At 46.2% G+C, this 13,638-nt stretch overlaps 1 protein-coding gene and 1 non-coding gene across 2 annotated transcripts in view; one reads left to right on the top strand and one right to left on the bottom strand.

The window, feature by feature from the left end:
• LOC127584850 (AP-1 complex subunit mu-2-like) overlaps positions 1-1,531 on the bottom strand; it is a 31,369-nt gene extending 29,838 nt beyond the window's left edge. Inside the window, 1 exon segment of the mRNA XM_052041811.1 lies at positions 1,423-1,531. Coding sequence (XP_051897771.1) covers positions 1,423-1,464 — 42 coding nt within the window. The 5' untranslated portion in view covers positions 1,465-1,531.
• A 1,750-nt stretch (positions 1,532-3,281) lies between these two features.
• On the top strand, positions 3,282-3,406 carry LOC127585108 (U6atac minor spliceosomal RNA). The gene has a single exon (XR_007958474.1). It is a non-coding gene; the product is annotated as a U6atac minor spliceosomal RNA (small nuclear RNA).
• Positions 3,407-13,638: the final 10,232 nt, after the last annotated feature.

Raw genomic sequence — 13,638 nt, 5'->3', positions numbered from 1 at the left:
AGTCTGTGCCGACCATCAATTTACACTAATCCTACGTTAATCCCACTTTATTCTCCTTACATTCCCAGCAGACTCCACCACTGACCTACACACAAGGGGCAATTTACATCAACTAATTAACCTAACAAACTGCATGCCTTTGGGACGTGGGAGGAAACTGGAGCACCCGGGGTAAGTCCACTGCCAACGCTGGCATCTGGAGCAAGAAACAAAACTGCTGGAAGAACTCAGCAGGTCAGGCAGCATCTGCAGAGGCAGAGGGATGGTCGACGTTTCAGGTCAAGACCCTGCATCTGGACTGAAAGAGTAGAGTGGAATGGACAGCCCAGTCCAGATTGTTGATGTACACTCCAAGACCCTTCCACAGTGAAGGTGAGCACCTCTGACAGAGATGCTCTCCTCGATCCTGGAGAATCGCTCAACTTTGTGTTCAAGTTGGGGTTTGAACCCACAACATTCTGCCTCAAGGGCAAGAGCCCCAATACCTCAGCTATGCAAAAGGGTGATGATCCAACGTACACGTCTCCATCCCACCGTGGTCCTGAGTGAGGCCAGATATCAGCTTTCTAACCTAATGGAGTCACACAACACTGAATCCCACTGAACACTGATCACAACACTGAATTTACACTCATCCAGTCCCATCAACTCCTCCCATACTCAGGACAACTGACAAAGGTGTATTAGCCTGCCAAACTAGAAGCAACAAAGCAAACTACTGGAGGATCTCAGCAGGTCAGAGAAATGGACGGTCAACCTTTCTCGCTCCAGATTCCCACATCTGCACACTCTTGTGCCTCCATTTTGCTACCAACCCAGGAATGTCACCAAGGCCTCAGGAGTCTGAAGACCCACACTCAACGATTCAGGAACAGCTTCTTCCCTTCCGCCATCAGATTTCTGAACGGTCCACGAAGCCATGAACACCGCTTCATTATTCCTTTTTTTTGCAACTTACAGTAATTTTATGTCTTTGCACTGTACTGCTGCCTCAAAACAACAAATTTCACTCCATGTAAATCAGTGATAATAAACCTGATTGTTTGATTCTGAAATACAAAACTGATGTTAAACCAGGTTTAGCAGAAGAAATCAGGTCAACATTTAATTCACACCACCTTTGAAACAGTGGTAAATCCACAATTAAGGCCTTGGCATGAGTTTCTAAAGCTCTTTCCTTTGCATTGCGGAAAAAAAAGATTTGGAAAGCCGAGGAGGTCCACCCTTGGGCAAACTCCTGGCATTGGAGCTGAAACCCAGCTCAGTGAAGCAGGAACTACAACAACGACTGAGGCTCCCTCCCAAAGTGATACCTGTTCCTGGATCACCTGCATGGCGTTAACCGGCCTGAGCAGATTAAATTCTTCATTCTCTTCCGGAATTTTGGAGGTTTCTGCTGGAAGTTACCATGAAAACTCTTACCTTGCCTTTGAGGTCCAGGATAAAGATCGCAGAAGCCGACATTCCCCGTGTCCCACAGAGTTGCAGAAATCCCCAGCAGTCACTTCCTGCTTCCCTCCGCACAGGTGAGGCGCCCCACGTCACCTTTCGGCAGGTAACCCCCCCCCCAACTCCTGGCCAGCCTCTTAAAGGCGAGGGGTCGCCCTGATTTTACGTCCGCCGACAGAAATAAAAAAAAAACAAGAGCAAATCCAGATGAGTGCAGCCTGCACTGGGCGAACACCGGAGCCGGTTTATTCCTGTATAAATGAGCGGGAAAGAGGGGGTTTGGAAAGGTGGTGAAGTCAATATTTAGCTCCAATATGTGTCATTGTGTTTCATCCATGTGATCACTCTCAGTGACTGTAATTACTGAGCAATTCTCCGGTGGTTTGAGGGGTTTGTTCTTCACACCGACTCCAAACCCGGCACTGGAAGGGGAAAAAAATTTAAAAAAATAAAGTGAAAATTAAAATAAAACTGCAGATGCTGGAAATCTAAAATAACAGAAAATACTGGGAATACTCAGCAGGTCATGGTGCATCCGTGGGGAGATAAACAGAGAGAAGGATCTTCAGACTGAAATGTTAACCCCGTTTCTCTTCTCACAAACGCTGCCTGACCTGCTGAGTGTTTCCAGCATTTTATGTTTTTATTTTTGTTTAAAAACTGCAGATTCGGGAAATCTGACATTAAAAAATATGCCAGAAACATTCATCAGGTCAGGCAGCACCTGTGGAGAGAGAAACACTGGTGACACAGGTAGACAAGGTGGTGAAGGAGGTGTAAGACACACTTGCCTTCATCGGTTTGGACAATGAGCACAAGCGTTGAGATGTCACGTTCCAACCCTACAAGATGTTGGTGAGACTTCACCTAGAATACTGTGATTAAGCTGGAGAGGGTGCAGTGGAGATCTACAAGGCTGTTGCCGGGACTGGAGGGCTTGAGTTATAAGGAGAGACTGGATAGGCTGGAACTGTTTTCCCTGGAATGAAGGAGGCTGAGGGGTGACCTTACAGAGGTTTATACAATCACGAGGGCCATAGATAAGATTTACAAGGATGCTGCCTGGGATGCGGAGCATGCCTTATGAAAGCAGGTTGAGGGAACTCGGCCTTTTCTCCTTGGAGAGACAGAGGATGAGGGGGGACCTGATAGAGGTGTATAAGGTGACGAGAGGTATTGATAGGGTAGATAGTTAGAGGCTTTTCCCCAGGGCTGAATTGATGGCCACAAGAGGACACAGGTTTAAGGTGCTGGGGAGTAGATATAGACGAGATGTCAGGGGTAAGGTTTTACTCAGAGAGTGGTGAGTGTGTGGAATGGGCTGCCGGAAATGGTGGTGGAGGCGGATACGATAGGGTCTCTCAAGGGACTGTTAGATCGGTATATGGAGCTGAGTAAAATAAAGGCCTATGGGTAAGCCTAGTAATTTCTAGGGTAGGGACATGTTCAGCACAGCTTTGTGGGCCGAAGGGCCTGAATTGTGCTGTAATTGTTCTATGTTCTATAAGGTGGACGATCACAGTCTTTTCCCAGGGTGGGGGAGTCTAAACCTAGGGGGCACAGGTTTAAGGTGAGAGGGGAAAGATTTAAAGGGGACCTGAGGGGCAAGGTTTTCACACAGGCGGTGGTGGGTGTATGGAACGAGCTGCCAGAGGAAGTGGTAGAGGCAGGTACAATTACGATTTTTAAAAGACATTTGGACAGGTTTATGAATTGGAAAGGTTCAGAGGGATACGGACCAAACACAGGCAAATAGGACTAGCTTAGATGGGCATCTTGATCGGCATGGACGAGTTGGGATGAAGGGCCTGTCTCTGTTCTGTATTACTCTATAACTGTATGAAAGGAGAGAAGCTTAGCACTCCCCTTGATAAGGATGGAAGGGGCCCTAGTGGCCTTGCAACACACAAATGGTTAAGGCATTGCCATCTACTTAGTGGCATCTAACCATGTTTACAAGGTGAATGGAAGGACTCTTAGCAGTGTGGAGGAACAGAGGGATCTTGGGGTCCACATCCATAGATCCCTCAAGGTTGCCACACAGGTTGATAGGGTTGTTAAAAAGGCAAATGGTGTGTTGGCCTTCATCAGTTGGGGTATTGAGTTCAAGAGCCACGAGGTAATGTTGCAGCTCTATAGAACTCTGGTCAAACCACACTTGGAGTATTGTGTTCAGTTCTGGTCTCCTTATTATAGAAAGGATGTGGAAGCTTTAGAGAGGGTGCAGAGGAGATTGACCAGGATGCTGCCTGGATTGGAGAGCACGTCTTATGAGGATAGGTTGAGCGAGCTCGGGCTTTTCTCTTTGGAGAGAAGGAGGATGAGAGGTGACTTGATAGAGGTGCACAAGATGATAAGAGGCACAGATCGAGTGGACAGTCAGAGACTTTTTCCCAGAGCGAAAATGGCTAACACGAAGGGACATAATTTTAAGGTGATTGGAGGAAGGTATAAGGGGGATGTCAGGGGTAAGTTTTTTTACACAGAGATTGGTGGGTTTGTGGAACGCACTGCCAGCAGAGGTGGTGGGAGCAGGTACATTAGGGACATTTAAGACACTCTTAGATAGGCACATGAATGATAGAGAAATGGAGGGCTATGTGGGAGCGAAGGGTTAGATAGACCTTAGAGCAGGATAAAATGTTGGCACAACATTGTGGGCCAAAGGGCCTGTACTGTGCTGTAGTGTTCTATGTTCTACATCCATGATTATCCTGGGCAGAGTGTTCCAGACCTCAAAACAAATTGTCTTTTCACTTTTGGTTCAATTGCCGATCACCTTCCCTCCCGGTGCAGGGTTTTGATCCAAAATGTCGACGATTCCTTCCCCCCACAGATGCTGCTCAACCCACTGAGATCTTCCAGCAGATTGTTTGTTGCTCCAGATTCCAGCGTCTGCAGTCTCTCGTGTCTCCGCCTTCCTTCTGTAGCTGCCAACGTTTGTCAGAGTTTGTCTCTATGTACCTTCACGAGCCCCTTCATGACGTTAAATCCCTCTGTCAGATCTCCCCTCTGTCCCAAGGACCACAGCCCCAGCTTGCCCAACCTATCCGCGGACTGAAGTCACACCTCCTGCTAAATCTCCTCTCCACAGCTATTGAAGCTGTGACATCAACCAGTCTTCATGGTCAGTGGGCAGGAACCTCTATTCAAAGGAAGTCTGAGGTGTGATGTAATTAATTTCTTTATAGTTACAATAGAGGGGTCGCAGACAGAACATTTCCACTTGGGGGGAAGGGTGTAACTACAGGCCATTAACACAGAAGCCATAGAGTCATGAACTAGCATCATACAGCATGGAAACAGGCCCTTCGGCCCAACTAGTCCATGCTGACCATGGTGCCCATAAAACCAATCCCATTTGCCCATGTTTGGCCCATATCCCTCTAAATCCCTCCTAGCTATTCAATCCTTCCATCCTTCGCCGTGTTTCTTTCCCCACAGATGCAAATTTCTACAGATGAACAGTGGAGACCATTCTGACTGGTTACATCACCGCCTGGTATGGAAGCTCCAATACACAGGATTGCAAGAGGCTGCAGAGGGTTGTAGACTCAGCCAACTCCATCACGGGCACAACCCTCCCCACCATCGAGGACATCTTCAAGAGGTGATGCATCAAGAAGGTGGCATCCATCATTAAGGACCCTCACTGTCTGGGACATGCCCTCTTCTCGTTACTACCATCAGGGAGGAGGTACAGGAGCCTGAAGACCCACACTCAACGATTCAGGAACAGCTTCTTCCCCTCCGCTATCAGATCTCTGAATGATCCATTAACCCATGAACACCACCTCGTTATTCCCCTTTTGCACTATTTATTTATTTTTGTAAGTTATAATAATTTTTATGTCTTGCACTGTACTGCTGCCGCAAAACAACAAATTTCACGTCATATAAGTCAGTGATAATAAACCGGATTCTGATTCTGATTCTGTACCTGCCTCAACTACTTCCTCTGGCAGCTCGTTCCATATACCCACCTTCCCTGCATGAAGCAGTTGCCCCTCAGGTCCCTCTTAAATCTCTCCCCTCTCACCTTAAACCTTTGCCCTCTAGTTTTTAGTTCCCTTTCCCTGGGAAAAAGACTGTGCGTGTTCCCCCTATCTGTGCCCCTCATGATTTTATTTGAGTCACTGACAAACCCAGTGGCTCCCACAGTGAAGGGTGCCGACGCACTGGTGGAGAGGTTGGACAAGCAGTCGAGGAAGGAGGGGTAGACGATCTCGCTGATGGACTTTGGGTGGTTGTTCAAATGGAGCATGAACTCTGGCCTGGACTAGATGGGTAAATGGCCTGTTTCTGTGCCGTGTTCTCCAGACGGATTCCTACAGCACAGGAACAGACCGTTTGGCCCATCATGTCCATGTTGGCCATCAAGTACCCAATGTATGGCATTGCCTGGATGGGTTTACAGTTGCAGATAAGAGTCCCTTGATTACACCATCCAAAGTCAATTGGCTGCACTGCATCAAATGCTTGTCCGAGAACAGTTTAGAAGCACCCATTCTCAGTGTGGCAAGTCAAAGGTGGGAGTGCTGCATTGTTGGGGGTACCAACTCTTTGATGAGCTAGCAGACCAAGGTGCTCTTTGTTCCGCCAGATGATGCAAAAGGTTCCAGGACACAATTCTGAGGATGAGCAAGGTTCTCCTCTAGGGTCCTGGACAATATTTATCCTTGGAGCATCACATAAATGGATTACCTGGTCATTAAACCATTGCTTCTTGTGGGATCTTGCTGTGCATAAATTGGCCATCATATTCCCTGCATTGCAAGACTGCCCCAGAGGAGTGAGGGTACGATTGCATGGTTATGCTGCTGTACCATCAGCTGCAGTTCCAGAGTATTGATCCAGGGAGCTTCACATCCAAACAGCAGCGGAGACTGGCTGGTGTCACAGCTTTGAGGGCTGTGGACAGGGTGGGGAAGAGATTCAGCAGGGATGAGAGATTTCAGTTCTGTGGATAGTTCCCTGGCATCTGGTGAACTGAAATTCAAGTCATGCCATAAATCTAGAATGTTTATAGAATAAAATTGGAATCCTTAAGCCTGAAGTCCCACACCACCAGGTTCAAGAACAGCTACTTCCCTTTAACCATTCGGTTCTTGAACTAACCAGCACAACCCTACCTCAGTGAAGCAAAATTATGACGACTTTGCACTACAATGAGCTTTGTTTTCTTTTAATGTTCTAATTGTGTTCTTGTATAATCTTGTATAATAAATGTTGTTAATTTATGCTTTTCTTGTGAATGCTGCTTATCTGATGCTATGTGCCTGTGATGCTGCTGCAAGTAAGTTTTTCATTGTGCGGGCTTGTGCATATGACAATAAACTCGACTTTGATTTTAAAAAAAGCTGGCCTCAGTAATGATGACCATGAAACTGCTCAATCGTCATTTTATATAAAAAAAATCTCTGGTTCACCGATTTTCCTTAGGGAAGGAATGTTTGCTGCCCTTACCTGGTCTGACCTATATGTGACTCCAGACCCACCAATATGGTCCTCAATTCTTTATAAATAAAGACCTCAGCTCTTTACGTTTTCTCCGTTATGTTGCAGCTTTATAAAACTCTGGTGAGGCCGCATCTGGAGTATTGCATTCAATTCTGGTCGCCCCATTGTAGGAAGGATGTGGAGGCTTTGGAGAGAGTGCAGAAGAGGTTCACCAGGATGCTGCCTGGATTAGAGGGCATGTGCTATAAGGAGAAGTTGGACAAACTTGGGTTGTTTTCTCTGGAGCATTGGAGGCTGAGGGGAGACCTGATAGAAGTTTATAAGATTATGAGAGGTACAGATAGAGTGGACAGGCGGTATTTTTTTCCCAGGGTTGAAATCTCAAATACCAGAGGCCATGTATTTAAGGTGAGAGGTGGAAAGTTCAGAGGAGATGCGTGGGATAAGTTTTTTACACAGAGAGCAGTGGGTGCCTGGAATGTGCTGCCAGGGGTGGTGGTGGAGGCAGATACGATAGAGGCGTTTAAGAGGCTCTTAGATAGGCACATGAATGTGCAGAGAATGGAGGGAAATGAACTATGTGCAGGCAGAAGGAATTAGGTTAATTAGGCAGCATTACTTTATTAGTTCAGCACAACATCATAGTCTGAAGGTCCCGTCCTCATGTTGTACTGTTCTGTGTTCTGTGTTCTAAGTCAGGGATGGAGAATAAGTGCCAGCAGTGGTCTACAATGCCTCAAGCATATGAGCAAATAAACTTTAAAAAAAGGTCAGCAAGATTTTGGAGTATCCTGAGACCGCAACAGAAGTGAATCCCCTTACGTTGTTTGTTTCATATGAATATTTTTGACCTGTTATTTTCACACAATGCTCGCTCGAACACAAGGCAGAGGCCACGGGGTTCTGTTCACTGGAGATTACTGCAACTTCACTGTTTGGGATAAAACACATCTCACATTGAGTGGGCCTCTTGTCCTGTGGTTTAACTGTGACGCCCTCACCATGTTTTTTTTGTTTATCTTTCCAACCAGCCAAAACCACAATACCTACTCCAGCCTCACGAAGAAAAACTGGGGCCTTTCCTTCTCATCACCACCCCTCCTACCCCAGGCTTCAGTCTCCATCCAACCCACACAGCACATTCAAAACCCCGTGAACATTTTAAGCACAACAAACACAAAAAATGTGTAAACATAGTTTTGGCTGGAATGGGTTTACAGGGTGTTTAATGAGAAAAATATTATCGAAAAGTAAGAGAGAGAGAGAGGGTGGAAGTTTCAATCACTGTTGACATTGTAGATTACTGCAATGTTCTAAACCTAGAATCATAGGGTCACAGAGCATGGAAACAGGCCCTTCATCCTAACTAGTCCATGCTGACCAAGATTCCCATCTAAATTCGTCCCATTTGCCCACATTTGGCCCATATCCCTCTAAACCTTTCCTAACCATGTACCTGTCCAAGGCCCTTTTAAATATTGTTAATGTACCTGCCTCAACCACTTCCTCTGGCAGCTCTTTCCGTATACTCCGTAAAAACACTGGAAAAGATGGAGTCTATAAACTGATTCACCACTCTGCTGTGTACCACGTTGTAAAGTCAGTCTCTGAACTTCTCTCTTTATAGAGCTGTTGTCATTTTTATAATTTTAATACTCATGTGGCCCTTAATAATATTCCTTGCACAAAGCCCAGTTTCAAGACATTTCTCCCACATACAGCACAGCCCCTCCAATCCCACCATCCTCCCACACCATCGCCCAGTAGTTAAATGGGTAACACATCAGGACTGAGCTCTGTAGAGCAAGAGTGGGTGTCAGAGCTCATGGCCAGGTGGATGGACGTCAAGGAGCGGGTGAACCCTTGCCTCCAATCACGTGACCTGCTGTGCTTTTACCGTTCCTGTGATTTAGTTGCCAGCGCCTCTTGCCTCTGAATAGTAAAGACTGAGGTTCAAATCCAGTCTTGAGGCTTGAGGGCAGAGACCTAGGTTGACACACGGCTGTCAGAGTGCCGCACAGTCAGAGGTGGCGTTTTCCAGATGGGGATCACAATCACAGAATGGTCGCAGCACAGATAGAGGTCATTCACTCGACTGAGTTAGTACCGGCTCTGCATCACAGCAAACCTCCTCGTCTCTCTCCCCATCGCCCAGGAAATCTCTTCATCTCTCGTCCCATCATCCTGGAAACCTCCTCGTCCCTCTCCCCATCACCATGGAAACCACCTTGTCCCTCTCCCCATCACCGTGGAAACCTCCTCGTCTCTCTCCCCATCACCATGGAAACCTCCTCGTCTCTCTCCCCATCACCGTGGAAACCTCCTCGTCCCTCTCCCCATCACCATGGAAACCACCTTGTCCCTCTCCCCATCACCGTGGAAACCTCCTCGTCTCTCTCCCCATCACCGTGGAAACCTCCTCGTCCCTCTCCCCATCACCGTGGAAATACTTACCTTTCAGATCCTTATCTGGCTTCGCTTTGAACACTTTTACACTGGACTCCAATTTTATCCCTTCACGGTTCTATTCCAAGGAAAAGCAATGGTGTTCTCTCCACTGTGTCTCCTGTCCAATATTTATCCCTTAATTTGTATTAAAAAACATTTATCTGGTGTTATTACCATGTTGCTGTTTGTGGGATCTTGCTGTGTGCAGATTGGCCACCATTGCATTACCACAATGACCACACTTCAAAAGTCCTTCACTGGCTGGGAAGTCATAGAGTCACAGAGAGATACAGCACAAAAACAGGCCCTTCAGCCCATCTATGCCAGCCATCAGGCACCCAATTTTACACTTACCCTCCCCGAAACCATTTTATTCACTTTTTATTCCCCCCATGTTCCCCATCAACACTCCCCACCCCACGAATTCTACCGCTCACCCACATACCAGGGGCAATTTACATCAGCCAGCTAACCTACTAACCTGTATGTCTTTGGGATGTGGGAGGAAACCGGAGCATCTGGGGGAAACCCACGCGGTCACAGGGAGAACATGCAAACTCCACACAGACAGCACCGGAGGTCAGGATTGAACCCAGTCACTGAAGATGTGAGTAGGCAGCTCTACCACTGGACCGTCATCGATGTTTTGAGATGTCCTGGGGTTGTGGAAGTTGCTGTGGAAATGCAATCTTTCTTTTAATTGGTGGCCTGATCGCCACACAAAGTGGTGGCTGCCTCCCTGCATTCGACCCGAAAACATCCCAAATGAGACAGGGATTGGAAAAGTCACAAACTTCAGATGCTGGAAGGAACAACAGAAAGTTCTGGAAGTGCTCAGCTACAGAGAAAGGAAATGGGTTAATTGTTCAGGTCAACGACCTTTCTTCAGAATTAAGAAAAGCTAAAAAAAATTAAACGATTTTGAAATGGCAGAGAAAGTGACGGAGAGACCATTCGGAGAGCAGGAGAAGAGATTCCCGGGACATTGCCCGAGGTGAAGCAGTTCAGTTATGAGGGGAAACCGAAGAGACTGGGCCTGTTCTCTCTAGAGCGGCGCAGGTTAACCTAGTGAGATGTGTGAAGGACTGAGGTATATAAAGTTATGAGAGTATCGATAGGGTAGAGTGCAGGAGACTTTTTCCCCTCTCAGAGGTAGATAAAACTAGGGGACATGGGTTCAGAGTAAAGGGTAAAAGATTTAAAGAGTCTCCAAGGGGGACTTTTCTTATCCAGAGAGAGGTGAGTATGTGGAACACACTGCCTGGGAGAGTGGTGGAAACAGAGTCACAGACAACATTTAAGAAGAATCTAGAAGACCACCTGAATTGCCTGGGCATAGACGGCTATGGGACCTAGTACTGGAAGATGTGGTTAATGCAGGTAGGCACCCAGAGGTCGGCATGGACATGACGGGCTGAATGGCCTGTGGACTATGTCTCCATGGAAATGGCTAGAGGGTGGTGAATAGCAAAAGGTGCAGCTGGGGAGGTTCAAATGGAAGAGACAAGAGGAACAGAACTCTCTGAGTGCTGGAGAGGTGAGTTACATTTATCTGACATGGTTGAATTCTATGTTGAGTCCAGAGATGAGGACCTTTTACATTGGGTTTCAATGAAACAGTGCAAGGGGGTGAAAACAAACTCGTCTCTTCATAAACTGATTAGACCATCCTCGACTCTCAGCTGACAGCCTATATTCCCAACTTCAGTGTTTGTGAGACTAAAAAAATCAAAGCATTCCGAGAATATTTTAAACAATTATATTTTTCTGAACTGCCTGTGTTTTTTTTCTCTCTCGAGCATTACCTGGATCTTACAGGTTTCTATAGACGTATGGTGGAGAGCATTCTGACTGGTTGTATCACCGCCTGGTACGGAGGATCCAATGCACAGGATCATAAGAGGCTCAGAGGGTTGTAGACTCAGCCAGCTCCATCACGGGCTCCACCCTCCCCACCATCGAGGACATCTTCAAGAGACGGTGCCTCAGGAGGATGTCACCCATTACTAAGGATCCTCACCATCCAGGACATGCCCTCTTCTCGTTACTACCATCGGGGTGGAGGTACAGGAGCCTAAAGACCCACACTCGATGATTCAAGAACAGCTTCTTCCCCTCTGCCATCAGATTTCTGAACAGTCCATGAACCCATGGACACTACCTCGTTATTCCTTTTTTTTGCACTATTTATTTATTTTTGTAATTGAAAGTAATTTGAGGTCTTTGAACTGTACTGCTGCCGCAAAACAACAAATTTCACATTATATAAGTCAGTGATAATAAATCTGATTCTGATTCGAACAATACTCTGGGAGAAATCCTTTACTTCCTGGAGACTCTGGGTCTATACTGAAGGTTGTCCATTCCCAGTGATGGATTCAGACTGAACTCACAGAATTATTGAATGACATCGTACAGATGAAGACCATTTGGCGCGCTGGATCTGTGCTATCCCATCAATCCACTCTTCTGTTTTTTAGCTTTTCACCTGAATGTTCTTTTTGTTTTTTTAATATTTGTCTGATCCTCTTTTTGAAATCTGCTTCACTACCATTTTGGGTGGTGCATTACAGATCCCGACAACTACTTTCCTCGAGTCCACTCTGGCTCTTTCAGCTATCATCTTTGGTCAAAATCCTCCACCACAGAGATGTCTGCTCCTGAAAACAATTGACTAAACGTTCATGCCTCACAGTGACACGAAACACACAACATAACGCGTTACTTTTGAGATTAAATTCCCTTGGCTTCATTATAGCAGAATTCTGGAAGAAAGGTGTAAGTTAAAGTTGAATCTATTGTCATCTGCACAAGTCCATGTGTGCACAGGTGCAATGAAAAACTTACTTGCAGCAGCATCACAGGCAAAGGGCATCAGTAAGCAGCATTTACAAGAAGAACATAAATTAAACATAAATTATACACAATTTATACAAGAAAGGACATGATTAGAACAAAAAAATACAGAAGTCAATTTTAGTGCAAAGTGATTGAAGTGGTCCTGGTGTTGCTAAACTGTAGCGATTAGGGTTGTGCTGGTTGGTTCAAGAACTGAAGGGAAGTAGCTGTTCCTGAACCTGGTGGTGTGGGACTTCAGGCTTCTGTACCTCTTGCCCGATGGCAGCTGCAAGAAGATGGCATGGCCCAGATGGTGGGGATCTTTGATGGTGGATGTTGTCTTCTTGGGGCAGCATCTCCTGTGGATACTACCGATGGAGGGGAGGGATATTGGAATTGAATATATACAGTATAGCGAGTTAGTGTTACTGACTGAGACAATCCCCTGAGATCTCAATGCTCCTCCAATTCCTGGCTTCATGGGAGCCATGAAACCAAACATTCCACTAATGGCGGTGGTACCTTCATCTGCTAGAATTTAAGTTCTGGAATTCCCTTTCCTAAACTTCCAGCTCCTTCTTTAAAACATTTCTTAAAACTATCCTCTTCCATTAAAGTTTTGGTTGCCCCCCACCCCCCACAACATCTTCATATTACAGCCATACTATATTATTTGATAACATTCCAGTGAAACAGTTTGAGAAATTGTACAATGTTAAAGGCACTACATAAATGTAGGTTGCTGTTGTTTTCTGACTGCAAACTGTGTTAGGTACTGACAAAACTGAGTGTCAGGCAGGTGCTAGTAGACAGTGAATAGATTTTATGCATCAGTGTGATCAGAAGGAGACATGGCACAAGTGCAACTGTCTGATAACTGACCACAACACCAGCACTTCCACTGCCACCTCATGTACTTTATCTCTCTTCCTTTTTATCACTTTCAATTTCACTGTCTCCCGCTGACCATGGAATTGTTAAAATATGGAAGGAAGCTATTTGACTCATCGAGTCTCTGATAGCCCTCAGCAAGGACAACCCAGTCAGATCCACTCCTCAGTTAGCTCCCCATCACCTTGCAGTGTACCTTTCCCAGGACATGACCCGGTCCTTTCCTTCCAGTTGCTGAACATTTAAGATAAAATAAGATTTATTTATCAGTCACACGTACATCAAAACATGCAGTGAAATACATCTTTTCGTGTAGAGTGTTCTGGGGGCAGCCCGCAAGTGTCGCCACGCTTCTGGCGCCAACATAGCATGCCCACAACTTCCTAACCCGTACGTCTTTGGAATGTGGGACGAAACCGGAGCATCCGGAGGAAACCCACGCAGACACGAGGAGAATGTACAAACTCCTACAGACCGCGGCTGGATTTGAAACCTGGTCGCTGGCGCTGTAATAGCGTTACACTAACCGCTACACTACTGTGCCTTAATCCT

This window comes from Pristis pectinata, chromosome 31 (genome assembly GCF_009764475.1).
Source record: "Pristis pectinata isolate sPriPec2 chromosome 31, sPriPec2.1.pri, whole genome shotgun sequence".
NCBI classification, from domain to species: Eukaryota; Metazoa; Chordata; class Chondrichthyes; order Rhinopristiformes; family Pristidae; genus Pristis; species Pristis pectinata.
This window is presented reverse-complemented; position numbering and strand designations above follow the sequence as displayed.